Raw genomic sequence first — 27,603 nt, forward strand, 5'->3', positions numbered from 1 at the left:
ATAGCATCAGGTAGATAGGTGGCTCTTGCATTACTTTTTTTAACAGTGAATTCTCTTTTGCTTTTAGCTTAACAAAAATGTCAATGAAGCTCGTTCCATCTGCTTTCCATTCTTAATATATGTTTTGAACTGAATTAAGTGATTGATTATAAAATGTGAAAATATTAGCAAATTAAAATCCAATAATTCGCTCTTCTAGAATTTAGTGAGTCAAAAACTATGTTAACTAAAACTCTATATCCTGATAAAATATCTAAAGATATTCTGGTAAAGTAATCATTGAGAGGAATCTATTAAAAAAATACAGATTTTTTTTATTTTCTTGGTGAAAATGTATTAGGTGTTGGAATTAATTCGTAGCGTTTTTTAATGAAAGAATGTTATTTATTTCACATGAGCATTAAAAAATACATTAATGAAAGTACTTTTAAAACTTATAAATATTTTGTAAAGCGCTACGAATTAATTCCAACACCTAATATATAGTTTTCCTAGATATATATATATATATAGACATTCAATTAATATTTAACTGTTACTGTGTTCTTATTATTTTTTTTGTAACAATACTGCGTAGGAAATAGACAAGAACTTGATACGAGTTTTATTCAATGACTAAAGGAGTTTTTGATAAAAATATGTGCAATTTGGGTAGACATCTGCTTAGTTATTTTGTGTCTGATATTAATAGATTATTATTATATATAGTTAAAATACTACTAGCGTACTAGTTTATTTATTGTCCTGTTTTTATTCAGTAAATTGTTCCGCGCATCTTTTATACGTCTAAATAATTTTACTCTTCAGTTACAAAACAGAGTTAATATAATATAAGATATAATATGTCCAGTTACTGCTAAAAAAAAATGTATGAAGTTTCTATCAGAATACTTTTAATTTCTCAAAAGTCTTATTTTTTCAATATAATAATTTAATTAATAATTGCTAAAAAAAACTATGGATACTTCCGTATGCACATTGATTTAAAAAATCATCATGATGCGAAAAATTATAACGAAAAAGCTCACCGTAAATAGCACCCATATTAACTTATCTGTGTGCAATTACACTTTACATGTATATATTAATCATAATGCTCCTGTTTATATATTTGAAACTCTCTGTAAACACTAAAATCTTTCTAATTTTTTTCTTAGCAAAAAGTTTTTACCATTATCTGTCACAATTTTTGAAAAGTTGATGAATATTCCTGACTTTGATTGCATCTCAAATCTGAATATTTTTCGAAATAAGATGCTTTTACCGAAAGTGATTTGCTTTTATAAATTTCAATCGGAGCTTTAATACCAAATGTGTGACACATCCTACAAAATTCTTGATGCGCGTACGATTAATTTACCCGAGTGCGTAAAAACAATGATGCTTTATCGCTCTACGGAAGACGTCATCGAGTTCCCGTGAAGACTCATGGAACGTGGGATTCTATAACTTTATTATATCGTGCGAAGAGGAGACCAGGCTATTTCTCGACGTTCGTCTGGTAAAGAAAAAAAAACGGAACGAAAGTAAAAAAAAAACGTTACAAAAATCCCACTTCTCATTTCATCTTCGAAAGCAGACGTGATAAATCACGATTGACGTTAATAATAAAGTACGGAGTAATAAAGTAAAATATAATCTGTCATCTCGTTCTTCAACAAAACGATAGCTTCACATAAATTGCATGCAGTCCGTGACATTGAGCCACAAATCCATGATCGAGAGCAAAAAGATAAAGAACTGAGAACCTCTGCCGGCTACTTCGATTCTGCTTCGACTTCCTTCGACCCGAATGCAGTGACCCGTGCTAACGATCGCGAATAGCAACGATCGATCTTCACGATCCGGGGTGCTGTGCCGGGCAAAGAAGTCGAAGACCTCTCTTCGTGAAAGTTCCTACATTGGAATTCCGTCATATCCGAGACGAGCGATTTCGTTTCTTTGCTTCCAGTTTTTTGCTTGTTCCGCTCTATCTCGTTTTCCCCGGTGCCGGTGTCGATGGCTTTGAAATTCGCCTCCGAATAGTCCATGAATAATTGCAAACAGGAAGCAAAAATACAGAGAACAGGGGAAATGAAGTGATTGGCCGGAATGTAGTTGCAAAACCCGTGGAATGTTGCGTGATATACCGCACACAATAGAAAGTAGATTTCTAAGAATTCTAATCGAATAATACCATTAAGACCATTATTTTTATTGATCGAAAATCAATTAACAAAATTGCTCAACAATTTAAATGAGCTTTTATTTAATAGAATCGATTAGCACATTAATTTTCTAATATATATTTAAAATTAACAGGATATATGTATTTAAACAAAATAAAATTTAAACTTTGAGCGAAGAGAATGTAATTTAAAATTGTAAAATATTAAAAATTAGAATCATTAAGCGTTCAAGTTATTATATTATGTAATAATTAATATCTTGTTAATTGCTCTATTATTATGTTGCATAAGCAAAACTTTGAGTAATGAAAAATAAAAATCGATTAGATAGAATAATGCAACTTCCTTTTTTCTATTTAAAAACAAATCATTTATGGTAAAATTACTTTAATCTGATATTTCACTTTTATTGTCGTTATTAATATAAAGGCCAACAATTCTATAAAAGTACAATTGAAACTTACGATAACGTGTACAGTAAAAGCACAAAGCCCACGTATACGAATTGAATCTAATCCATTATGCAGTGATCGTCGTCTGCCTTTTAAAAGCTGCATAGACTGACAGTGATATAGTATAGACATTGGTATACCAAGATGAGTGTTCTCCATTATTCATGTAGATTATCGATAAATTATAATAACAGCAAATCGATAGTAGAAGTCTTCGAGTTCCGAGCCGTTGTTCGGTTTTCAGGTATCAGTCAATGCCGATGTCTGTTTACGTTTCGTATGCGAAGTTAATATACGATTTAACTTATACTTAAGGTGATATAAACGCGGTAACTATACATCGATCTATTGTGCCAACTTGCCAAATGTATTAGTTTGTTAGTGTACTAGTTTCAAACTCACAGTTATTTCCGGTGCGAATGAAAATGAAATCCGCGATTATATTTCTCACTTCAATTTAATTTATGACATTCTTAAGAATTGTAATATTATCAAAGTTATGGCATTTAATTCCTCGAGACTCGAGTTAAATAAAAATTCTCTGTATTTTAATAATTTATCCAGTTTTCCAATGACTAGATAACAGCGAAGCATTATTTTATGTCGCAATGACCCCAATTTAAATGTCACAAACACTTTCTAAAAATATTCGCAAGTACTATCGACTGCCAAAAGGCAGTTATTCATTAGTATTATTCATGAAAATACCACGAGATACAAAATGCGTCTAAAAAGTGAAAATCATCGGATCTTGAACATATGTTTTTTTATTTTATGTAATAAAGAGAAAGAAATATTCGACATAAATATTCTAAAAGATTCTAATTATTTCTGATTGATAAGATTGTCCACGAGATGCAAATCTAAGAATTTTTTTTTTATTTTATTAATATAGTTATTACTTATTGTCGTTGAAAATAAATAACATGTTTATTTTCATATTTTATTTCATTATCGAGAACGCTTATTTGTACGGAAAAAAAACGGTTTTGTTAAAATATTAAAAAATTTAGAGATTTAAAAATGTTGGACTATCAAAATAATTACATAGAACGTTGATGAATACCGCAAAAAATTTTAACAATTCTAGCAATCAATTTAAATGTCCTACATAATTATTTTGATGATTCTAACAAAATTTTCGGATCCGTATGTAACTAAATTTTTACTTTAGCAAAACCGTTCTTTGCGTGTAGCTTTCTATCTTTTTTATACGTTTCGCGGCTACAAATTCAAGTTCCCTGATGCAAAATTTAATATCGAAGGATGCACACCGTCTCTCTTGTCGGCTACTGACAAGTGCAATGTACCAGCGGTATGTACGGGAGTAATAACCAGACGTGTCCTGACAGAAGCGAATCCTGACAGTCGGCATCCCGTTGCGGCGGAGGCTCGGCCGTTCGTTTACTTCACACGCCGCGTAATGTCCTACCGCGAAGCCTCATTCGCGTTTGACGATCCTCACATCGCGCCTTCGTGACACCTAAGAGGCCAAATTGACGGTCTCTCCGGAGTGCCGGGACCGCCGTCTGCGAACGCGCCAGTACAATTGCAATAAAATACGCAAAACTCGCGCATACCTGCGTACGCATGCATGCACTCGCCGCACGCACGCACCGGGATGCGCTAACGAGCGAACGACGAGATACCTTCGTCGCTCCTCGTCACGGTCTCTTCATCGGCTGCGGCCGCGTCCTCGAAAACACGTTTTAGCGCGATTGAAATTGTAAAAGTGTTCCCTCGCCACTTGGCGTGACGCACGTCGACTCCTCTTCGTCGTGAAGTGCGAATACACCTCTCTAAAGGCGAAATTGCCTTAATCCTCTTAACCGATGATGCATGGATCGCCAGGATTCCGAGCATCGCTCGCTCCGTAAGTTATTCCTGCGAGTGTCTTGAGCGATTCACGATTTGCGAATTAGATGCATCCCTCACGATTTGTAATTTAATGAGTATCTAAATCTTTGCGTTCGGTATCTTTATACGATATTTTTAACGGTATAATAAAATAATTTATAAAATATTTCATAAAATTATTCTCAAAATAGAAAACTTTAGATAATTCTAAGTGAAATTCAGACCAAATAAGAATAAATCTGCTAAGTATAAGAGAAAGTATCCTGTTTTCGGTTATAAGATTGTCCACCAGAAAATGCAAATCTGAAAAAAATCTAAGAATTTTTTTATTTTATTAATATAGTTATTACTCATTATCTTTGAAAATAAATAAAATGACATGCTTATTTTATTATCGCGGAAACGCTTATTTATACGGAAAAAACGGCTTTGCTAAAGTATTTAAAAATTTAGAGATTTAAAAATATTGTTTGGATCATATCTCTCTCTCTCTCTCTCTCTCTTTCTCTCTCAAAATAATTATATATAGAACGTTGATGACAATCGAAGCAGATCTTAGTTCTTAATAATATTTATCCGGAAAATTTCAATAATTTGGATTTGCCCTCTGTTTACAAGATACACGTGGACATTAATTTTTCCCGCGCTAGTCATGCGCAATGACAACGATGACGACGATCACTCCAATGCATTACGTGCCAGGGAATATCGCGACGCAGGAATGTACAATGTGGCGGCGTCCACTGTACACGACTGTTCTGAGTAGCGCTCATTCCTCATCGGAGATGTAAAATTACCATACAGTCGTCCCTCTCACAAGAGAGAAGCGGCGCCGTTCTTTCTCGATGGATCAGCCGAGCGTACGCGGCACATTTAAATGTCCGGGACGAAAAGGCGGCTTGGTTATCAGCGACGCGATGCGAGGCTATTCCGCGGACTTGCGTGGACTATCAACTAACGAGCCGTCCATGGCACGGCGAGTAACGCGTTGATGCTTAGTATAAGTATCCCGGTTGGCTTCTGCGGTGATCGTCTCTCCCACGGCAGGGCCGCATGTCGACCCTGCATTCCGTATTGGTACAGGCCTCGGGTGCACATTCGAACTTTCCTTGTGAACGGTTCGACGTTCGGCAGCGTTCGAATTATGGAAGCTGAGAGAATAGTGTTTGGTATTTGTGTCTATAATTGCATAATACAATAATTATGGTTATCTATTTTTATAGTTATGGTATGGTTACATTTATAGTTGTATTTTTATGTACAATAAATATATGTTTGTCTCCAAAAACGACTTTAAATTCATTTCTGGAGACAACTATATATTTTTTTGTATATAGAATAATTGTTGCTGATAAAGTAACAACTATAAAAATTTAGCGTTTAGTCATAATTATTTTGCCGTGCAATCGTTATAAATGTCGAACACTTTCTCATTGTCAATGTACTTTAAAGAGCAGAAAAGAGCTTCCAATTAATTTTTACTTTCATCAAACAGCGATTATGCAATGATTTGGATAATTTATAATTTTAAAGCAGGTTTAGAACCTTTTGCGATTTGCGATTTAAGATATGGAGAATTCGAACGAGAATAGCTACAATAAATGAAACAAGCAACTTTTATTTGACATTCTATATGACAATAAATTCAGTTTTTGATTCCAAATTCAGAATCACGCAATGCAGCCGTACCGTCAGGTTTAAACGAACGTTAAGTTGAAACTTGAAGGATCTGTACAATTTAATATTCAGATTGTCGGGAAAATTATAGCGCTGTGTGCTACAATAAACTCATTACGGTTACATTATCCAAATTGAAACGTAGTAATCGAGGTTAATTGGAGTCAATAATAGAATGAATAAAACGTCCGCAAATAGTAACGAGATCGTGTATAGTACACGTGGCAATAGCTGCTGCAGCAGCAGCAGTCGAAAGCAGTGGTGGTAATAATAGTAGTAGAGCAGAGCGGTAGCGGCGCATAGTGGTAGTTCAACAGGCACGCATAGTAGTGTAGTAGTAAATGGTGAAGCCGGTAGAGAGGTAGAACATGGTGATGATTCGGTGAGCAACATCGTGGTCGGCGGTGGATGCCGAAGAGAGACGTAGAAGAAGAAGAAGAAGAAATGTCCGATGGCGACGAGAAGGAAGAGGAGAGAGAGGGACAAAAAGAGGGAACTGGTCAGGAGGCGAGGAGATGGGAGTGAAGTCGGGGACTAGACTTGTACCTGCATTCCATTCCCACTGGCCGTGTAGATCCTTGTATAGGTGTTCGTCCTCTCCTCTTTCTTCTTCCTTTCCTCCTCGACCTCGTCCTCCTCCGCTCTTTACTCCTACTCTTTTCTTCCTGCGGAGAAAGAGAAAGAAAGGCAGGGAGTCCTTCTTGATCGGTTGCCTCCTCGTATCTTCTTCTCATCCTCTTTCTCTTCGTCATTTTACTTCGACCGCCTGTTCAACGTCAACAGGATCGGGGCACTTCGAGGGCCCTCGCGATGAAGACGTCCCCCGCATTTCACTTTGCGAAACTCCCGAAATTCAATGGCAACGAGCCGTTCTCGTGTCAACGGACTCGTCTTCGAATTATTTCCACTTTATCGCGAGGAATTCGTCCTTGCACGGATCTTCCCGTCTTCTTCGAACTTCTTTCTTCATTCTCTGTTGATTCTCTCGTCTGAGCGGCACATACTTCACACTTTGTAGAGTGATGGTACACGGTCTCCTACAGGTTCCCTTTTTCTTCTTTCCTTCTCTCTCTCTCTCTCTCTCTCTTTCTCTCTTTCTCTTCCCGCACTCGCTTCATCAGTCGTTTCTTCCGTGGACACCCCGTCGTTTGTACTTCGCGATTTTGTCTGGTTTTTTCTTCGCATTCCCTATTGATAATCAGATCTCAAACATGAAAAGAAGAAGACGCATCGCTCAAAAATTCTGCGATTTCTACCGAAATGAATTTCAAAAGCAAATAATTATGATTTCTATTATAAAATTGCTTTACATTCTAAGAGTTTGTTTTCTCGCAAACCTCAATTCGAGCTCGCAGTTTTATTTTATTACTGAGATATTTTATCGAAAATTAAACTTCCGCTTCTACAGTCTGAGTCTTTTTTGGCGAAATTTCACTCTCGAATTTTTTCAAAATAAAAGGAAAAAAAATCCGATTTCCTGTTCTAAAATATCTTGTTTAAAAAACCGATAATGAGATGATGAAATAGAGATATTGGAAAGGAATTTTTCACATTTTTGAAAAAAAAAGTAGTTTTTTTTAAGTCCGGAATAATAAAAAAAACTTGAATTGAATGGAAGGAATAAAAATATGATGGCAAATGGAGGGTTACAAATACAATGTAACACAGCTTCGAATAACATTCACTAACCAAAAGATTTAAAATAATTACATTTGAAGGTGCAATATCTGGAATCTCTTGTGAATTCGTTATTAATAGATAATACTAGCGAATTTCTGTCGCAAAGATTAAGCAGGATTCAATGTCGTTCTCAAAATGATATCGTGGAAAAATAGCCTCGCAGTACAACGATTCTCGCGGTTGTACAGCCAGACAAATATAAACTCGTTGGATTATTCCGGAGCTGCGATCCTCTTAATTAGTACAATTAACCGTACCGAGAATAGCGTGATGACGCGTCGTTGGAATCGCACGAATGTCATAAAATTGCATATATTCGCTGTTACGAATCACATTTTCCGATAAACAATTCTTTCCTTCCTCCACACCCTAATTCGGAAGACAACAAGTCTCGCAAAGATCATGAATGAAAATTAGGAAAATTATTATTTAGTTATTAAGTCATTATCATCAAAATTATTTAGTCATTACCAAATAATAAAAAAAAAGAAGAATCATTACCATTATCAGATAATAAAATAAAAAATAGAAAGTAGAAAGCAGATAGTTCGTCGGATTAAATACGACTTATAGAAATGTTGCAACCGCAAAAGTTGTACAGACAATTATAACTCGTGTAACTCGTGACATTTAAGGCGCCTCTAGACAATATGTATACGCTAATTTCGCATATATTCGCTAAATATTGGCTTACATTCAATATGGATAATTATGTATGTCATATATGTGTATGATATTTGCTAATGTTAGCATACGTTGGTTGTATTGTCTGGAGGCGCCTTTAAACAGGCAATCATACACACGTGCGTTACATGCCTATTGAAAGTTTCACAAAAGTAGCGATCCCGCCTTTGCCGAAATAACAATGTTGGGAAAGCGCAGTAGCCCCGTGCAGTGACATCCACGTATCGCACGTGACGGTGCGTGCTCTTCTCTTACGTATTTTAAAGAGAGCGTCCCAAATGCGGATGTACCCACGTGTCGGATTGTAATCACGATGGGACTGCGAGCGTTTCCTTATTCGTTTATTTAACACACAATAAATAGAAAAATGGATCTAATCGGAAGCAATAAAAAGGATTTTACGTTTCAACAAAACTTAAACTTAATTAAACGAGCGAAGTTAAGAAAGATGTAAACAGGAAATAAAAGGATTGTCGAAATTAAGAATAATTAACATGACTGTGATTATTATGAGTCCGAGAGTATATTATGTTTTTTTTTAATATTATTTTATTTTATTTTTTTTTGCTTTCAATAAATAAAATAAAATAGAACGAAATATAATATATAATGCGATAATCAGAAATTAATTAAATTATAAAAGTAAAAGATGTACCGGTATCACTGGAACAGAAATCCATCGAAGATCGTTTCTCGATCACTAACCGCAGTCGTGGAACAGTTAATTTAATTAAGGGAATTTCTTTCGACCTATTTCTGTCGTATGGGATAATTTTAGGGCATAGGTCGTTGGAGTTCGACGTCGCGGCCTTCGTGCAGCGTTTCTATCGATCGCATAGTTAGTTTAGAGTGAATTACGTCAATCGAGGAGTAGGCCCTTCTCCATGACGCCCCCGCAGGTTGTGATCGACTTGCTTATAGCGGCATCGTTTCACAATAATTGAGTGAATTATGAAAAAGTAGAGGAACGAAATACTTTATGTCGATATCTTATTGTTATTTTTTCTCTGATATCAGCCGATCGATATTCCATCGAACGAAAGTAGTTCGATTGATCGATCAAACAGTTTAATGTTTGATTACACTCATCATTATTTCATTTCTAAGATTTATTTTCTTAGATTTTAACCCACTCCGTCTATAATCATACATTGTTAGAAATATTCTTAAATTTCATTAACTTTTAAGTTACACAATTTGAACTTAATTTCAAGACATTACATTAAATTTAATGTATTTATAACTAAAAATTTGTATACATGTACATAAAATTTAATGTATTTTTCATGAAAATTTATGAAATTTAATGTACACGTTCATTATATTTAAGTAACTTAATTTTCAGTTAAATCATTCATTACTTTTAATTTCGTACATAATCACGAGCTTCATTTACATGAAAGAAAGCTCGTGATTACATTTCTAACAGTGTATCTTTACTATCTTTCAGTCTAAGTTTATGCACTGTTCTACAAATGAAAAGAACGGTTTTGTTGAAGTATTTAAAAATGTATAATTTGAGAGTAGACCGATGAGAACATATCAAATTAAAAGAGAAATTTTATTTTTGGTTAAAACGGATCTTGTTGTTAGTGCTTATAAATATTTCGGTATGAATTTATATGTATATTCAATTCTGCAAATTGCACGCAGAAATCTTTTTCAGTTTTTTGAAACGCAATCACGAACAGAACTAGAATAATAATATTACATATTAAATTGACAAACAATGTTTCGACTAAGATAATATTTTTCGCAATAAAATTATTCGCAATTTTTAAGAGTCTTTATAATTTATTAATGTCAAATTAAATACATATTAATATTCTTATAAGATATTTATTAGTATTAAAAATTATTAAATTGCTTGTCAATTTAAGATCCGCTTTGACTGAAAATAGGATTTCTTTCTAAATTTAATTCGAAAATTTAGGTACAGATCTGAAAATAATTTTGTTGGACTATTAAAATAACTATCTAGAACGCTTAAATTAGTCGCTGGAATGCCAAAATTCTTTGCAGCATTCATCATATTTAAAACGTCCTACATAATTATTTTGATGATTCAATAAAATTATTTTTAAATCTGTACACACTCACATATTGCAACTAAATTTTTAGATACTTCAATAGAACCGTTCTTTCTATGTAGGATAAAGATGTCATAAAATTTAAACCCATTTTTCTTTGTTTTATATACACACACACACACACACACACACACACACAACACACACACACACACACACACATACACACACATTACCAAATAGTTTTTTAACAAGATATTTTAAGAGTGGAAACTGGAATTCGCTCTCCTTTATTTCAGAGAAATTTGTGAAATTTTGCTTGTAAAAAAGACCCAGTTTACAGATAAAGGGGTTAAATCTCATTACAAGTTGAGTTAAGACTCTGCTGAAGTTCGAGATTCCAGATCACATTCGTTAACTCACCGATCCTCACAGAGATCATTTCAAAGTGAAACTTTGAAATATCAGACTAGAATATTTTAACCGTAGCATTATCAATTTAATTTCACGTTTTGCGCACAACAAAGTTAATAATCTTTTGATCTTGTTGCGTCTGTAGAAAATGTTCGATTCATTTTTATATGTCAAGAAATCTTGAGATTGACCCAAAAATTCGCAGAAGAAAGGACGGAGTCTGTTAATAATTAATACTCGCATCTATTCCTTTGCTTCTCACCCAGTTATTCAATTTCCTATGAACGAAGAGCGAATTCCAGAGAAGAGCAGCAGCCTTGTCAAGGCGCTCTCTATCGCACGGACTCGCATGGAAAAAATCTGTCTCTTCTTTCGTGGCGCATAGGGTTCCCCTGGTTATACACGACACGCACGCGGCATTCGTTTAATCGGCATTCACGATCGTGACTCGGCGATGACATCAACGCGCCGCTGCCGCCACCGCCTTTTTTCAATGCGGTTTTGTAACGCGTTAATGTTTCTTTAATCGCTCGTTACCCGCGCATGCTTTTGCCGCGCGAGAGATGTTCTCCGAACCATATTGAATGCCCAGCAACTCCATTGTATGCAAATCGATCTTGGAACGTGTCACATTTGCGAGACCGTACACTCAAATATCGATCTTGGCGTCGCTTCATGCATGTCTAGTTTCGGCCAAAAAATTGAATAAAAAAACTCACGCTATTTATATGCATTATCTTCTGTCTCGTGAGAAAGAACTGTAAAATGTATGTAATTTCTATTGTAGGCGTAATATAATATAAGGCATTTAATTGCCATATGATTTTTTTTTATTAATTTGTTATACATACATTATGTTATTAATTCTTGTTATTAATTTTGATCGATCATAATTTTTCAGATGCCCTATTATAAATATATTAATATTAATGATAAATGTAAACTCAAATTTTGGATGAATTTTTTTTCTAAAAATTATTTATCATTAAAGAGTTGAACAACTGCAAAATAGTATGATTCCCCCAAATAATATAGACATTCAAGGGACTGAAAGGGGCTGAAAGGAGCATATTTAAAAGAAGCTTTTTAATCACTTATGTTATCTAATTGTAACAAAATAGCGCCATGCACTTACAAATATGTTCATCTACAGGAACTAGAAAGACAGGCAATCTTTCTAGCTTCCAGATATCGACGCGGTTAAGCAGCTGTGCAAACGTTCGTGCGAAGTTATCTATCACGGAGAGAGAAAGAGGGGGGAGAGAGAGAGAGAGAGAGAGAGAGAGAGAGAGAGAGAGAGAGAGAGAGAGAGAGAGAGAGAGAGAGAGAGAGAGAGAGAGAGAGAACGTGTGATAGCGAACGAATAACGACCGGGCTCTAACGAGGGTCGGGATAATCTCCCGATATCTTTTTTCTGTAAAATTTTTTTTCGGTCACTATATCGAGGTCCGCAATCGATCCGCACACGCAACGTGTCACGTACATACATACATATACATACACCCGCGGGGCCCATTGCGTGCGTGCGTGCGTGCGTGCGTGCGCGCGTGCGCGCATGAACCACTGTTCCGTCCATACGCGAGATTCTCTGGAGGGATCTGTCACGCGTACAAATAGCTGACCTCGCTTCGTCGCCTCTATCAATGACTCGCCGTGCTGGACTTGAATGGCTTTTACGCCTCTTCCGTTTACTACGCTCTTTCGCGCGCAAGACAGTCGCGGAGATTAAAAACCGGTATATGTTTCGGCGAACTCGGCCTTCGATGATGCGGACACGAAGATATCAATCTTACACCATTGTCTCGGGAATGAAGATCTTGCGTCAGGGCTCCAAAATGTCAAAATTCATTTTATTAATTCATTTTCGAACAGTACGAAAATATAAAAGTAACGCGATTGAAATAGATGAATACTCATATATTTATGAGAAATCTTTTAACTTGGTATTGAAGGTTCGGCACCAACTTTTAAATATGCCTTTATGGAAATTTAAGTGAGCGTGAAAATATAATTTGTACACCTTTTTATTTACGTTACAAAAGCACAATGCTCGTTGAACTTTTATGTAACAATTTTTTTGTCATTCTTTTTACACAGACACATTCACCTTCCTCTCCTACTTCTTTCTACAGCAGATGTCTGACTCATAGGATAATGCAGAGTTCTACGATCGGTAATGTAGAAAACTATTATGTGATGGATGGACATGTAGAGTTCACGTTATCGAGAATGGGTAACTTGCACTCTCTCGTACATGTTACTAACTTTGGATAAATTGTCAAATGTACCGATTACTCTGATACCAACAGTTTATTTATCAACAGTCGCTGTGATTTTTATTTATAAAAACTGCAATAATTTTTTTAAATAACTATACTTTTTAACTTTATTAAGAATGAAGAGATTTTATAATTCTTTCTCAATCCCACAAAGAAATATTTGTGATAAATAACAATGAAGAAATTATAACTCTTTAACTTTTAACATTATTGAGCAATTATCATTTAATTATGTTTTTTATCGCTTTATAACTTAATTCGCAAAGTAAATGAATATTTTTATAATTTATTATGTATATTATCACGTATAATTTATGAATTAACTGTTACATCGAGAACGATATTTCATGCATCACTTCAATGATAATATAGCTTATTTTCGACAAGAAAAGTAATTTGAAAGTGTAAAGCTAGGTCTTGTCTGATCGAATAACTTAATATACAATATTGATTCAATATTCATCGAAGAATTTATTATCAATAATCGTTTCGCGATTTTAATCTTTCACGGTTTTTGTAAACACGATCATCCGGCAATACGATTCGTAATAACATGCGATATCTCGATAATAGCAACTTTGCGCGCGTACATCACGACGTTCTGGCAATCTTCACTCGTTAAATTTTACGATCGCACCAGACCATCGAATAACTGGCTGATCTGAGTACGTTAATTAGATAAAAGCGGCAGCCTGATTCTTGGAAGGACTCAACACGAATAGCGTAATCAGTAAGCAAGTCGATCGGCGGTGCACACCATTACGAGATATCGACGTTACGATTGCATCCTCTCTCTTTCTTTTTTTCTTTCTCTTCTTATTTTAATACGCTATTCCAGAAATACGGAATGGAAAACAGTGGATATCGTTCAGGCGAAGATCTACAAATTCATTCGGATTGACAGTCCGACATCATCACGAATCGTTGCGGAAGTATTATACTGGATGGCCCAAAATCGCCGGTATTGGATCTATCTAAAAAATTTATATAGATACCGATTTAAAAATAATTTTGTTAGACCATCAAAAAAATTACATATATTTTTGCTCAACCTAGTTAAAATATCAAAACTTTTTGTAGCATTGCTCATTATTTTGATGATTCAATAAAATTATATCCACATCTGTATTTACCTAAATTTTTAGATACTTTAATAAATTAACCATTCTTTTCATCAAAAGAATGATATTGTTGAAGTATCCAAAAATTTAGTTAGATACACATCTGAAAATTTTATTGATCCACCAAAATAATTATGTAGGTAACATGATGTACAATGTTACAAACAATTTTGTTACAAAGTTTGTTTCAGATCTAAGCTAAATTTTTAGACCTGTTTTTTTGTTTCGCGATATTTATACTTAAAAAAAAATTTGTAATTGATATTTTCTTTCTCAAAGACTTCATGTAAAACTATGTGACTCAATATTACACATCTTAATATCCGTTTAAATTGTTTACGTTTTTTTAGGTATTATTTGCAAAAAATTTGTAATGAATGTCAAATAATTATTGTCGCTATTATTTGTTTATCGTCAACGAAGCGATCGTGAACTATGTATTTCTTTCGAAAGAAATGCTCATCGTGAGCACGTGTGACAGTTGTGGGACACCCTGTATAATACTTCAAATGAAGGAAGTAAAGAGACCGAATCTTCGCATACTTGCTCTTTCTCGCTTCGTTCTTCTACAGAATATGGCCATCGGGTCGCGAGGTCACGCCGTATCTTTATCAGGGCTCCGTGTAACCGACTCGCTTATCAGCCGACCGATAACACACGTGCAAAATAACGTATATTCCGCGATGGACCCTTATGGACGTCTACTGATGAAGTCGCGAATTTACGTTTATCTGCGCTTAACTTTGTATCCATGATTTTCTATGTCTATGATTTTCTATCGTCAGAATTAAAAGAAATAAGTATTAATTGTAAAGAAGAAATTTCTTTGGTACTTCTTTTTGAGAAAGATTATATTTAATCCGTCATTAATTCGTGAGTAGTCATCTTATTTTTTTTTTTTTATGTAAACCATCATCTTAGATGTTTTGACACTCCAATTAAAATCGTTATTATTAGCAAAATAATACTATATATTATTAATTATTTTTTCGATTTATTAGCATTTGAGAACATTACAGATATGAATTTGCTCATAATTTACTGAAAAAAATAAGAAACAAATATTAAACGAATAATTAAATGGCTTAATTAAAGCACGTTAAATAATTTATCGTGACAGAATTTCTAAAATATAAAGATCTCAATTAATGTCACACTTTTTTATTGTGAATTTTCCACGAAATCACATATTTCAAGATTCGTAAAAAATGGTAATTAAAAAAAAAATAAATATAATGTATAAGAAGAAAAAAAATAATATCAATTTGGCAACACAGTTTATATTTACATTTTCTCATCGCTGGAGTGTGAAAACATCTCAAGTGACTATTCCTGGATTAATGCTGTATTTTCTAAAATAAAGCGCCACGCGCGAAAACGTGACTTATATAATTGAATTGAAATAAAGAGAACCCGTCGTGTTTTAAAAAATGCTCAGGTGTTGCGCGATCGCATCGCACGGGCATCTAAAAGAATTAACGTGCACGCGATAATAACGCGTTTATGTAAGAAACGTTTATTCATCCGCGTCGCGCGCGAGGAATATTAAGCGTCGGTTTTAAAATCGGTGTATAACATTCCCCGCTGGTACGATGAAAACCTCCCAAGTAGATCCGTCGATTAAGGATCGATGAGGGTTTAAATATCACTGATCATCGTTCCCCGCATTCCTCGAGGTCATCGTATATCTCTGCGATGCCTCGTCGGTCCATCTGGTGTCTGACCTGTCCAGCGACACCGCTCTGTATGTCTCACACACTCTCTCTTTCTTACCGTCAATTTACTTCTAGAATATAAACATTCGTGTTTTGTTTTTTTTTAATGGCGCAGCTTGGTAATAAAGCGCATCAGTGTTCTTAGATATAAATCAGCATTTTTTTAAATTCAATTTTTTTCAATTTACGATATGTGAAATAAGTCAAAAATTTTTTCCGAGATACATATTTCAACACATAACATAGATCTGTTATCAAATATCGCCAACGTGTTATTCAGAAATAAAAAAATAAAGTATTTAAAAAATGTTATTTTTATTTTATTGTTTTGAAGGTGATTTTATTATGACGATATATAATTGCTTTGATTGAAATAAAAGTAAATGCAGTATATAAGATAAATTTTACAATTAAAAAAATTTTTTTACTTTAGTTTTCACATGCTTTTTTTATTTGTTTTTAATTTTCGCAGCACACTTGGAGACCATTTTTGACCGGTTGAAAGACCACGAGTATAAACACAATAAATGTAGATTTCTATTTTTCAGTCCTGATTTCTTCATCCTCATGTTTCACATTTATCATTTATTAATAATTATTTTTTAATACTATTTAATGCTATTGTCTTGATTTTATTGATTTATATTTACATTGAGTTACAACACGATATTTTTATCTACGTGATCTAACGGGACGCGTGCACAAAACTGAGTTATTTATGGGAAAACAAGACTTCTGAGTGCATCCCTCTCGTAACAAATGTATCGCCCGAATGCCATCCTCCCCCAAGAGGCAACTCAAAGCACAAAGGAACAACGGGAAGGGCCGTGTTCGCCGCAGAGTGACTGATTCTCGAAATTACAAATTTTGACGACGTCTGGCACACGTCTGCCTGTTATTTTAGGACGTTCACAGAAATTCGAGGTCCGGTAGGAACGTCTTCCCTTTCTCGTAGGCATCAGTCGTTCGGGTTGCGCCCTGTTTTAAAAATCCGCAGAAGTGAAAGCCGCGAGCAGCAGAAGAGGAGAGTGAGCGCAACTACCCTTCTTCTTGCGCTTCTTTTCGCTTCTTCTGTACGCCTCTTCAAAAGTTCGTTGGAACTAATCTGTCTTTTTCTATTTTCAGGATCGTTGACGACGTGGAAAGTGGACAACCTGTGAATGCCTTTCAACAGTGCAAACAGCAAATTTTTTTTTTGCCAAATTATTAAAATTAATACGCTTATGAAATAAAAAATGAAGGCTTATAACAGTCGAAGCTGGATTTCTTTAATGCCTAAAATAATTCGATGTGAATTTATATACTATATATGTACATACACATATATTATATTTGTAGTCATTTGAACTGCGAATAAATTTATTTATAGATTTCCAGCATGTTAAGATCTCTTTAATAGATGTGTATTGAGCATCAAAATTTAATTATTTTGACACGCAGTTCAGATGACTATTATTTAAGCATTAAAGATCCAGCAAGATCATTATGAGCCTTTATTTCCTATTTCCTATTAGTTGAGTTTTTACAATCCAATAAGATTCTTATTAATAAGCTTAATAATTATCAAATTAATGTATCATAAAATTTATAAGATTAATAATTATCAAATTGAACATATTATATATAAATACTTTTCTTAGGGCACTACTTTTCCTACCTTACGATATGGATATCATCGATGAAATTGGAACCGGCCATTAAGACGAAACTGGTTTTCACAATGAACTGACAGATAGATATTAATTCTGAGATCATTGTGAAAGCTGATTTTGTTCGAGTGTCAACAGAACGAGTCACAGCGATGTTAAATCCCGAAGAGCGAAGACGAGGATAGCATATAACAAGTCTCAAGATTCAAAATGTGAAAAAGCAGTTTACTTTAAGTTATACAGAATTTATGTGAGGATAATTCGATATAATGATTAATAAAGTTACTATATATATATATACGTGGAACAAACAAGAGATGATCATGGAGAAGCTACTGAAAATATATTTTAGCTATGAATCTTAAGTAAAATCATCTTTCCCTTTTTTAAAAATGAAAAAAAAATATAAAATAATGCTTCTGAAAATTTGTCGAGATCGTATAATAGCTTAATCCTTTTTGTAGCACTAGACGAGAAGAGAGAACTTCAATGAGTAATAAGTACATGAAAGATAAAAATTATTATAATACGTTATACTAAAAAAAGAGTTTAGTGCATTAATTAATTAATTAATTCTGGTTGAAAATTGACAAATCAGAAAATTTCTAATTAAATCAATTGTAATTCTAATTGAAATAATCAAAATTGACTGATATGATCGGAAGCTTCTTCCAGTGAATTAATTTTCAACCAGAAATTTTTTTCAATATAGTTTCAAAATTTTGTACATTTTATTTAAGATACTTTTTTAAAATTCTCTTATATATATTATCTCTCATATATACATCGAAAGATTATCTTAGTGAACGAAGAATTTAATATAAATCAGATAGAAACGTAACATTAATTAAAAGAATATTTGGAAGCTGAAGATTATTTTAAAATTATGTATATGTTATTTATAATATTTTTATTTATTTAGAATATTTTTTTAACTCATACAAAGTCCAAAATTGAAACATAAGACATCTTTAAGATGTTTTTTTAGGAATACGCCAAAGAGTATATATCTCGATTTTGGACATTTATTGTCTGGGAAAGTTTTCTTATATTATCGCATACATTATATGTGCACGAAGAATTCAATGTAAATCAGGTAGAAGCGCTTTCCATGATAATTAAAAGTTTTCCTTCTCGAGGGAAAAATACGCTGTAACTGGTACTCGCCAATTAAACATTTAGAACGCGAACGAAAAGGAGAGGGAGAGCGATGTGCGTTTTTGTCGGAATTTCCGGTAGTGATTTATCAAACGGGAAAGATCGTATCTGACGGATGGACGGCGGCAAGAAACTTCTCCTCGAAGTCACGAGAAGAAGAAGAAGAAGAAGACGCAGAAGAAGAGGAAGAAGACGAGGCAGAGCAAGAGAAGACAGAAGAAGGAGAATGCTTCGGCATCGCATCTCGCGGGCACGCACCACGTGTCCATGTCTGCCCACGTCATTCTATCTCTACATACTATACGCATACATTGCGTGCGTGCGAGTATGCGTGCGGGTAGGCACATGTGAACGAACGGGTGGTACGTACGCATTGCGTAGATCCTCTAATACGCGGGCTAATAGGCTGGGCTGGCGCTATCGAGTGTCAAACGGACCGAACCGTAAGAAAAAGTCCCGTAGGCGCGGTATCGCGGGGCTTTTTGACGGAAAGCAGCCGGACGCGAGCGGTAGGAAACTCTATACGGTGTCCATGTACAACGGGCACCATCGGGCTCTCTCACGCGACAACGAGAGGCCAACGAGCACCGAGCTGCGGAGCCTTCGACGTATCACACACCGGCACTTTGGGAACCCTTCCAACGCGTCAGGCCGACGTGACAGCTCGAGGAAACGCACGAGGAGTGTCCTCGAAGCCTGAAGAACCCTGCCTGTAGTCCTTATGCTCTACCTAGGTCCTCGAGTCGAACAAATTCGGCTTCTCCGAACGAATGGGGTGCATCCTTCACATTCCTCGAGAACGCACGCCCTTCTCGAATCTTTCTCTAGTGGATAGTTTTGAATTGAATTGAACGCTACTCGCGTATCAAAGCGATAATGCGATTCTTAGAGCGTGTTAAATTTACCGGCGGCAACGTCAGATTAGCGCTGATTGTAATTAACGACTGTGTTCTTCGTACGTTTTGCACTTTGTCATGTAATTATATTGAACACAATTATTTTAAATAAAATTCTCGTTTATGACATCATCGACGATAAGGATTTGTCGCGCGATTCGTCATATTTTCTCGGTAAAAGGAAGCTACGTGTGACGGCGGCGGTCTCGTAAAAATTACCTGGCAAATTGGAGTGACCGGGATGATATACGGTGTGCCGCTTGTGTTTCACCATCGGTGACCTAGCGTTGCCGGCACGGAGGGGAAACGCTATTGCGGGGGTCGTTGGCGGTCGCGAAATGTCGGTCGCGCGTTAATAACTCGCTCCGGTTCGGGACCAGGGCGAAATTTATGGTCCCACCAACGTTTTGACAAGCGCGCGAGGAAATTTATCGGCAGTGAATGCGGGAAAGAGAGGAGAGTGGAGGAGAGAGAAGAGACGTGGGCAAGGTGGTGGCACTTTTTCGTTGGCCAACCCTGGCGACGATGTTTTGAGCTATTAGACGAAACAAGGCCTCGCTGTTTTACGACCGCTCGCGATCCGGAGCGTGCCACCGGGTCACGATCCGCCATCGTAAACGTGAGGGCCCGGGAAATATTCTCTAATCTGGCACAACCGAGAAACTTTAGATTTTGACCAAGAGAGTGAGAGAGAGGATCTGAGTGAGAAAGAAATAGATTTATAATCCGAGAAGAATGCATAAGAATTTTAGAATTAAAAATTAATTGTTTTACTGTTAATTCTAGAATTGAAAATTATTTTACTATACTTTTTACTTGTGTAATGCTAGGAGAAATTATGAGTAAGCGAAAAATAATGATAAATTAGTTTGTTATTTATAATAATTTATAATAACTGTTTATTCTATTGTTACCTAAGGATTTCTACACTGCATTACAGATCTACAATTCAAAGCAATCTCTTCCAAATTACAGTTTAGATTTAATTTTTAATACTGATTTAGTTTTAATGCGATATTTATAATAGGAGTTTAATTTCTTTTAAATTAATATTATATTTCTTGTGAAAAAGATAGGAAATTTGTTAATTGTTCAATAATGATGTCCTTTATTAATGAAATATTTGATTTTTTTATTACTTTAATGTTAAATTACTATTTATATTTTATGGTTTAATAATCTTTAGACAGAAAACTTATAATATTATAAATAATTATTTGTAATATCTATATATAAAAGATATAGATACATGTATTACTAGGTGCAATCTGATCTCTGCAACGAGATCGTACACGCAATAAATAACTTATTACTCGGAGATATAATCGAGAATAGATAAGCGGTCTTTCTCAGAAATGGTGTTAAAAAATATCATAAAATAGTTACGAAGATTGAATAATTAGATGGCGCCGTGGATACTTTTCTGAAACTGCACTCGAATCAAATTTCCATCCTATCGTCCTGAAATTGTTATATCGTTCCGCGGCGAAACGAGACGACTTTTACGATCATCGTCGTCATCTTCGTCGTCATCGTCGCGGAGAGACTTTCGAGCGACATCGTAAAAACGATATGATTTTCTCGAAAACTCATAAATCCTCCTTCGTAAACCATTTGTCGCTCGCTTCTTCGTATGATCGTCATGGTTGAGAAACTTTGACAACCGAAGCTCGCAAGTGCGAAGAGACGTAAATAAATCGTGATTGTATCAAATGTGCTAACTGACTAGTTTTCCTTCCAATTCTTTCTCACACATTTCCAAAGTATTTATCTCAAACTGATAAAGGCCAATCGATCTGTAATTTAAAACGATAGAAGACGAATATTAAATTCTTTTCAAGTCGTAGCTTATAAATTGTTAAATTATTTTATTTTACAAAATGAAATATGCATCAGAATATGATTTCTATAATTTTAGGTTTTTTTCAATTTAATAGATCAAGTAAAGAAGAAATCCTATTTTTAATCTAGATGCGTTTAATAATGTTCATTTGCAAATATGTTTTTCAATTTTATAAACTTTACTCTCCTTAATTTGATCATATAAAATTCTTTATACAAAATTCTTTATAAAAAAAATGATCTTATCGAAATATCTAAAAATTTAGATAAATACAGATTTGGAAATAATTTTGTTGCCATCAAAATAATTAAATACGTAGGATGTTCAAACATAATGAGCAATGTTGTAAAAAGTTTTGACATTGTAACAATCAATTTGAACGTCCTATATTATAATTACTTTAATAGTCCAACAAAATTATTTTCAGATTTATGTCTAGGTAAATTTTTAAATACCTTATCAAAATTATTTTTACCACGCAAGATTATTTACGCAATTAAGAACGTGAACGAGGGGAATCCGAGCTATAAATTAAAATTAAAAAACAAATTGCAGAGACGCTGATTTCGTCTTCGTAAAAACGACTCGAATCCACCTCGACGTAGGGATCGCAAAGGGAGTTAATGGATCGCATCGTACTCTCCTTCGCGCGTAATCGATAACCGCGCTCATTCTCACACTGGACGTAGGAAAGAGCGCTTTTTGCTAGCTGCGGCCAGTCCGCCATCGCTGACCAGCGAACGATGCACGTGCATAATGCACGGCACACGCACGCGTACGCACGCACTTCTCTTCTCTCTCGCGTTCTCTCTTTCTTTCTCTGTCCGAGCAGCTCGCGGATGTGCGCACCATCGCACATACGATTCGCTCAAGTTGGCGAACAGCGAGGTCCAGCCGGCTCTCTTTCTCCCTCTCTCTTCTCTCTTCCTTTCTCTGTCTCTCTCTCTCTCTCTCTCTCTCTCTCGGCCGTCATCATCTCGGACCCGAGCTTTTATCAGGCCCGAATCGCCGCTAGCCGGCCACATGTGTGCCAAGCAAAAAGTCCCGCCTTGAGGCTACGCTCTCGCCTTCGTTCTCCCTACGAGCTTTGAGGACCACGACCGTGGCGGGTGGCCGAGGCGGGTAATAAATTTATGACGTCTCGCAGTCGACGGAATTCGCAAGCGAACGCGGAAGAGGCGATCGTTTTGTATGGACGATGGAAGTTTCATTTTCCGACTCTGCTGAGAAAGTAGCGAAGTATAATAAGCTCAACGAAAAGAAACTCCTTTGCATACGAAAGGAACGATTCTGTTCTGTTGAAATATCTACAAATTTAGGTAGACATAGAAACATATCTGAAAAAAATTTAATTTCAATTTTGTTGGATTATTAAAATAATTATGTAGTAAACATATATAAAAGTATAATGAGAAATGTTGCAAAAAGTTATGACATGCTAACAATCTGCTTGAGCATCCTATATAATTGTCTTGATGGTTTCAATAAAATTATTATTTTCTAGTCTGTATCTAACTAAATTTTTAGGTACTTCAGCAAATCTGTTCTTTACGTATACTTAGATGATTGTATAGTTAATGAAATTTAAACTAATACTCATTTCTACCAATATAGATTTATTTTAACATTGATTTACTCTTTATCTTTTTCTAATCCTTACATGAATGTCAAATAGAGAGGAAAGAAATAGAAAAAATAATAAAGATAAGATAAATATATAAATGAGTTGATATTTATGTTATTTTAAATCGTAAATGATTAAAAGATGAAATCGATATGTCAAATCGTTCATGTTTATTACAAGCCAGGAGCAGGGGATCGGATTTGCCATTTGAATATTTAAATAAATAAAATTGGGTGTACTGCAATCAGGATTGCTGTCGCGACCGGCAACGTCGCGTCCCGGCATCGTGCTCTTGCAACATGACCCCGAAAGACCTCTCTATCGCTCTCGCAGACAATGCGACGGTGATAATTCTTCGTTTTCCACTGAGAGAGAGAGAGAGAGAGAGAGAGAGAGAGAGAGAGAGAGAGAGAAAACTGGGGAAAGCTCGCGTATGGGACAATGATAAAAGCCTTTGACGAGGCCGCATCCGCGTTGAACTCGATAGAGACCCGATATCTACCTCGATCCCTCGTCTGTCCCGCGATAACACATCTCTTTAATCGGCCACGTGAACGATTGCATAATCGTGCCAATTCGTTACGGCCAGACGAAAAAAGCTGAGGTCCATGTAATCTTTTTCCACTCCAATTCCCGTTGAATCGACCTGCGTTATCGCAGTGGAATAACGTACATAAGGCCCACAAAAAGGTCAATCACCGGCGACTCATTAATGCCATCGATGCTGCAACATGGGCATTTATTTACAATACAAAAACATTACACGATTCGCGGTGCCACTGTTATTTAGTGGTGAATGATCTAATTAGAACTTTATTTGTTTAATTCGAAATAAGATATAAAAAGTTGGCGTCATTTCTCTCAATTTTTTCTTTTATATATTCTGTAACAATCTAACAATTATGATTTGGCGGCAACAAAACACATTTACATTTACTCACATTTGAGAGACAATCGTATAAAACAGTTTACATTTAATTAAATATGATTAATTTTTACATAAATGCGAAAAATATTACAGCTAATTGAAGAGTTAAGCTAATATTATAGAAAGCACATATCTTTCACATAGTAATAAAATTAAAGAAAGATATGATATTTTAATATACTAATAGCAGCAGAATCGGTGCTAATATATGATATTAAAGAACTCGTTACGAAATTATAGTTACTGTTTTTAATAACTGTAACGTAATACCTGTAAATTATAACTCTCTTCCTTTTTTTTATTATCTATACTGTAACTATAATATACTGTAACTGTGACTGTAACTAAGTTAAATAAATTGTAGTTGTATTTTTTTTAAATATAGTTTACTTATCTTAGTTACATTTTTTTAATTAATTAATTTAACAGTTGTTATTTTTATAACAAACTTATTCGTCATTAAGGCAGATCAAAATAAACTGTTCAATGAACGATCAGTGAAAACGATCAAATAAATGTTTATATTAAAATTAAGCTGGGATTCTTTTAGTATATAAAGACATCTTAAAATTGATTTCACAATTTTGATTTCAAGTATATGTTAATAATGTATATTATAAATAATGTAGCATATAATCGAATAGATAGCAATTGGATCTTTAAAGATGGAGCTTTCTATCTTTATAAATTCAAAACCAAGATCTGAGACAATCTAGATCATTAAATGTTCTAACAACTTCACAACTTTTCAATACTTGGACCAGGTTTCGTTCGTTGGCTTCGACAATGGAAAGGCATGCATCGCCGATAACGCGGTCGCGCAACAACAATACCAAGTTATAAATTATAATAATAGCCGAGGACATTGTAATCGGAACCGCAATTAGTCTCAGTCGGCACTGAGCGACCTGAGTGGGGAGTCGGTTTATTGTGTTCGACCGTTATCACGGTAATTTTTCATCGCGACTTCCGATAGAAATTCTCTCTTCTTGCTCAATCGTTCGCATGTCTACGTAAAGAGACATTCGCGTTTATCTGCGCGTAATTTAAGAAAAAAAGGAATTAACAGATTTCTTTAATCATTCGTTGATGATACGGCTTGTAGGGCACCGAATGTTGTCTTCTAGAAAGAATGATTATTTATAGCACGTCACTCCACTCTACTTAATATCAGGGAACTTTGCTCTAATTAAAGGAATTAGTCTTTAAATATTTTTTAATTAATAGGTACATCAATTAAAATATTTATGTTTACTTTAAATATTTAATTAATAGGTTATTATTTTCTATTAAGTATTTTCTTTTTACATATGTATGTCTATTACTGCCAAGTTATATTCATGATACGCAAACTACGACGGCATACTTCGGACTCGATTACAAGGCTTGTACACGAGACGAATCGGTGGGCCACGTGTCGGTATCGAGTCTCAAATTTCAAAAGCTTCTTAAAATCGGGCCTAAGAAGTGAGACGTACCTGCTACGTGTCACGGTTCTATGGTTCGTCGAAGTCGCCCATTAAAAAAGAAACAAGACAAAGAGAAAAAGAGAGAGACAGAGAGAGAGAGGGTTAAACTCCTCAGTACATAAACGTCGGCCAGAGTATTGTGACGTCTTTACTATCGAAGGCCAACAAAACGATGGCGGCAATACGTTGCAGATTATATATAATCGTTGATATCTTTATTCAATAATTTATTGAAGTAATCATTCGTTTGTCATTTATGTGTTTTTATCTCTTTCCCGTGGTTTATCTCGTCGAACTTTTTCGCGATGTCATCGAGCATCGATCCCCCCGGACTTCTTCGGCGAATCCTGTCGGAATGTTGAAAGGCCACGACGATAACGCGAATATTCATATAGCGCCTCGCTAAGCTTCTAGTATTCACGGGTATGCCCGTACACATGGTGGCTCTAGTACCTCGATACTATAGTGGATACTCGCTCTTTGTCAGCCATACCAGTCGAGAGTCACTCACGAGGAGAGTGCTTGAGACAGTGCAGAAGGCCTCGGGATCTCCTCTCACTTCTTCCTCTTATCCTCCACCTTAGGTGACGTCGCGGCGTTAATCGTTTTTCTAACCGTTGCAGTCTACAGTTTTTGGATCAGGGTATCAATCATGTAACTTTTTCCGTGGAGCGGAAATGTGAAAAATGTAAAAATTTTATGTATATATATGTATACATGTACATAAAAAAAATTTTTTACTTTTTATGTTCCGCTCTCTAGTGAAAAAATTACGTAATTGATCCCCAGAAGTATAGAATGAAATCCCTTTATCGGGAAGTTCAGCCTTTAGATAACGATGTTACGAGCGAAACTGTATGAATCGCAAATGAAAAAAAATGAGATTATAAAAGTTATACGAGTGAACGTTATTAGAATATTGGAGATTAAATTGCGAATATTCCAAAGAAAAAAAATACTTTGCTTTCGATGAAATGAGAGGCAATTATAAAGGACTAACTGTCATGCATATATGATTATTTTATTTTTAATTCTATAAATTTACTTGACATGATATTTTTTTTTAAATATACAGTTAGATAAATGAATAGAAAATAGGTTTCAACTTATCAAAATATAAAGGCCAGGAAGCAAGATGTTAATGGCAAACAATATTTACATTACCATATAATACTAATTTATTTTAAACTTAAAAATTAAAATAAAAATAAAATCTAACATACGATAGAAAATAGGTTTATTACTAAGAAAGAGAAAATAGACAAATTATTTTTTATAAATATATTTATTTCTAATTATCTCTCTTGAACAAACAGATCTTCATTCTTATACATCAAAGTATAATTTCTTTAAATGGCGAGTACATAATCATCTTTTATAAGAAAATATATAATCATCTCTATGCAGAAAAAATAATTTTGCTGGATATATAGAGAGAGAGAAAAATCTGAACTTTATTAAACCATCAAAATAATTATGTTGGAAAGTAAAAAATGATGAGAGAGCAATGCTGCAAAAAATTTTAATGTTTTAATATCCAGTTTGAGTTTCTAACAAAATTATTTTCATGGACCAACAAAATTATTTTTATCTGTATTCAAAAAAATTTATATATATATTCTTTCAACAAAATCATTCTTTTCATATATAAATTAAAATATTTAATTATAATGTGGATGGACGCAAACAGTTATAATGAACACTTAGTTAATGAATACAATAACAACGATGTAAGTCCTAAATTAAATCCCCGATTGGTTCCTACAATTATTATTCGGCATGAGGCATAATTTTCGAAGCAAACTTGAATTTTCAGATTGAAAAAAGAGTGGGCTCTTATCTCGTGAACGAGATGCAAACGCAATTACGTTAATGCATCATCGACGTCAGTAAGTGCTGTGGAGAAAACCGTCTGCGCAGAAAAATGAAGGAAAAAGAAACAAAATGAGAGAAGCCAAG

At 34.8% G+C, this 27,603-nt stretch overlaps 1 protein-coding gene across 3 annotated transcripts in view; it reads left to right on the plus strand.

The window, feature by feature from the left end:
- The window catches only part of LOC147908256 (uncharacterized), a 75,920-nt gene that overhangs the window by 37,751 nt on the left and 10,566 nt on the right, over nt 1-27,603 (plus strand). The window contains exon 4 of one of the 3 annotated variants that reach the window (XM_087410486.1): nt 17,203-26,600. The exons of 1 other annotated variant lie outside the window; for it this stretch is intronic. In XM_087410486.1, coding sequence (XP_087266612.1) covers nt 17,203-17,211 — 9 coding nt within the window. In that variant the 3' untranslated portion in view covers nt 17,212-26,600. Of the gene's footprint in view, nt 1-13,059; nt 26,601-27,603 lie in introns of those variants that run through there. One more of the 3 variants, XM_087410484.1, reaches the window with a different exon arrangement.

This window comes from Acromyrmex echinatior, chromosome 10 (assembly GCF_024713525.1).
Source record: "Acromyrmex echinatior isolate Ae372 chromosome 10, ASM2471352v2, whole genome shotgun sequence".
Taxonomy (NCBI): Eukaryota; Metazoa; Arthropoda; class Insecta; order Hymenoptera; family Formicidae; genus Acromyrmex; species Acromyrmex echinatior.